The 3054-nt window shown below is 48.0% G+C and overlaps 1 protein-coding gene across 1 annotated transcript; it reads right to left on the bottom strand.

Annotated features, from left to right (window-relative positions):
- Positions 1-305: 305 nt before the first annotated feature.
- On the bottom strand, positions 306-2034 carry LOC117071193 (protein FAM183BP-like). Its single transcript, XM_033190903.1, has 2 exons — positions 1260-2034; positions 306-1162 (listed from the first exon to the last, which is right to left on the bottom strand). The coding sequence occupies exon 2, from the start codon at positions 953-955 to the stop codon at positions 548-550; it is 408 nt and encodes a 135-aa protein (XP_033046794.1). The 5' UTR covers positions 956-1162; positions 1260-2034; the 3' UTR covers positions 306-547.
- Between the last annotated feature and the right edge of the window lie 1020 nt (positions 2035-3054).

Genomic DNA, 3054 nt, shown 5'->3' with positions numbered 1-3054 from the left:
GGTCCAGGATGTCACCGCCTTCTGGTCCCGCAGTGCCAACAATGCACTGGATATGCCAGCATTTATCCTTAAGTTTAGTGAGGGCGGGGGTAGGTTAGTGAGGGATTTAGGGTCATTTGATTATGAGGTAAGATGTCACATGGGGATGAAGTAATTTTTTTTTTTTTTTACAGTTAATAACAATGTATTTTATTCTTGAAAATCGCTAAGAGAATAGATTTTAAGTTCTCTCAGCACAAAATAAGTATGTGAGATTCTCGATTTAACCATTCCACCATGTATACATATTTCAAAACATCACATTGTACACAATAAATATATGCAATTTATTAATTTTAAAAACAAATGGTTTAAAATGTTAATATTAGTCACTTCCATATGATGAGATAATGGGCAATTTTTATTTCCTTCTTCCACATATTTTTTATGCTTCCTAATTTTTGCCATTATCCATGAATTATGGACGGGGGGTTAAAGTAATATTTACTCTTCTAGGCAGTGGATATTTAGGACATTAAATCCAGGAACTGACTCCATTGCTGAGATGCTACTTGTGGCGATCATCTTCTCCCAAGCTCCACATTTTAGCTTTGTACAGAGTGATGTCATTGTAGACCCTAAAGTGGTTCATCCTGTGGTCACTGCGTTCTGGGTCGACCAAGGGCTCTGAGTCCCACCCAATTTCCTGGTTTTCAGTTTGTGCCTCCGGGTACTTCTTCCTTGGCCCCTGGGCAGCATGGTGAATGAGATTCAGAAACCTGGCGTCTGCGGGTTCCACCAGGTTATCATGCCAAGACATGGGCTTCCTCGTAATCCTGTGAACCTTGCGCAGGGGATTCACGTGGTACTGCGTGTAGAGTTTCTGGGTTCGTAACTCTTTGAGGTACAGCTCCCGCAAGATCTGGTTCTGATGGACCTCATCTGTGACCACCCTCTCTTTCGGGTGTCCCGCCATGGCCTTGGAGCTGCTCGGTGGGTCCGGGGCTCTCTCGGCGTCCTCTTACCACTCGCTCGGCCGCGGGCCTTCTGCAGTCTCTAGGCAACGGCACCCCACTCCATCTCCAGGCAACAGCGTTCGTATGATACCGCTCTGGCCTCTCCGAATCCAGCGTGTTTACTAGAACTGCCTCTGGATACTGCCAGGAAAAAGGCTTGCCATCAACTGGCAAACCCAGGAGATAATGAACATAAAACTGGACCTCACGTTGGCCAATCACCTCCCTCCTTGAGAACAGATTCGATGCTTTTCAATCCCCTACCTTCTCTGCCCCTGGTTCTGCAGTTTGCTCTGTGGTTACAGACCAAGTTCCACGGAGAAGCCAGTTCAAATGCAGACGCTTGTGCAGTCTGGCTGCCCAGGCAGCAGAGGAAAGGCGCAGGCCAGGCTGAATATTCGCTTGCCATGGTCTTGGATTCCCCGTGTCTGCCAGGTCGTCGCTGGGAATCCACAGTCCTGGCAATTCTGAACCGCCTGAGAACTGCCCCAGTAGGAGGGAAACCATTTCTCCAGGGTGAGACTTGTAAGCCGTCAGGTCTGGTTGGGGGTGGCTGGATAGGGAGTGGGGACTAGAGTACAGGAGACTAGCAAGAAGGGCTATGAGGAGGGCGAGGGGGGAAGATAGGAGGGCACTGGGAAAGGGGTGCCAGACGAACAGGGTGGCGGCACACAGATGGCCTGGTAGTAACAGAGGAAGAGCTGGGCAGAAAGTTCCTTGAGGTAGAGTACTGGGAAGGGGAGACATCGGTCAGCTTGGGCAAACGGGTAGGGCAGAAAATCGAACAAGATGGACGGCCCTGGAAGAGGAGGCTGAGGGCAGGAAGTTTGAGGAGTAACGGGGTGAAGGAGGGCTGGAAGACGAAAGCGGGAAGGAACAGAAAGAAATGGAGCCTGGGGTTGAGGCCGAGAGATTGGAGGTAGCTTTCTAGTCATTTTTCCAAATAAGCGCTGTAGTAACTCACTTGTCCAAACGAATCAAAATGAGTAACTGAGATGTGCTGAGACCGATTCCAACTTTTATCCCCTCAGAACATTCCATCACAGAATGCCTATTATGAAATGTACATTTATCTCCTTAGGACATTTCATCACAGAATTTCTATTATGAAATGTACATACTCCCCTTTGTTCCAGTGAGGAAGCCCCACCAACCAGAGAATAGATCTCAGTTTCTTGGTTTAAGAGTGATCATGGGAAATAGCAAAGACAAGAAATGGGGCTGTAATATTGGTCCCTGTTCTTGGGATACCATGTAGTTTTGCCCCTCCGCAGACAAAGATTGATCAAGGGGCTAACAGAGGTAGGGGCTTGGGGCCTAGGAGAGCAGTTCTGAAGCAGGAATTGGGAAAATGGGAAGTCAGTATCCTAGTCTCATTCCCTTACTACATTGTTCAAAGCCCGTTCATATTATCTACCTCACTAGGTGAATATGCATGATTAGAGATGTTATGTTCATTTTACCAGTGAGGACACTAAAGACCAGAGAGGGAAGGACCATAGGCAGGCAGTGGGTGGGTAAGCAGGTGGGACAAGAACTTGGACCAAAAAGAGGGGGCAGGTGGGAGAGGCCACAAAATGGCACAAAGCACTGACCAGCACCATTGCCTCCTCCGGTGTCTCTGGACAGGATCTTGTAGGGGATGTCTCGAGAAGAGCTGTAGTTTTTGTAGCTTACCTCTTGACCTCTTGGTCCCTGTGCTCCCTTGGTTTGATGACTTAATCTTCACTGGAACCAGACACACAGGGTCCAAGCTGGCAGGATGACTGCCCACTCCTGAGCACCTAGTGACTAGATTTGGACTTCCTTGCTCACTACCTGAGATGCCTAACTCCATCAGATGATGAAGGGAGCTGGTGCACCCTCCCCTCTTTTTTTGTCTGAAGTAGAAACCCTCTCTGCTGAACGTTCCTGGTTTCTTTGAATGCCATTCGAATAATAAGCTCCTTTGGTCCCCTCTTCTCTCCCGTGCTTGTATCATCATAAGATTCTGAATTTTCTCTCTTGACCCAACACCCTTTTCCTCCCATGCTGCATAAAACTTCCAGTTATGCCTTGG

The sequence above is a fragment of the Trachypithecus francoisi genome, unplaced genomic scaffold (assembly GCF_009764315.1).
Source record: "Trachypithecus francoisi isolate TF-2019V2 unplaced genomic scaffold, Tfra_2.0 Lachesis_group3, whole genome shotgun sequence".
Lineage (NCBI taxonomy): Eukaryota > Metazoa > Chordata > Mammalia > Primates > Cercopithecidae > Trachypithecus > Trachypithecus francoisi.
This window is presented reverse-complemented; position numbering and strand designations above follow the sequence as displayed.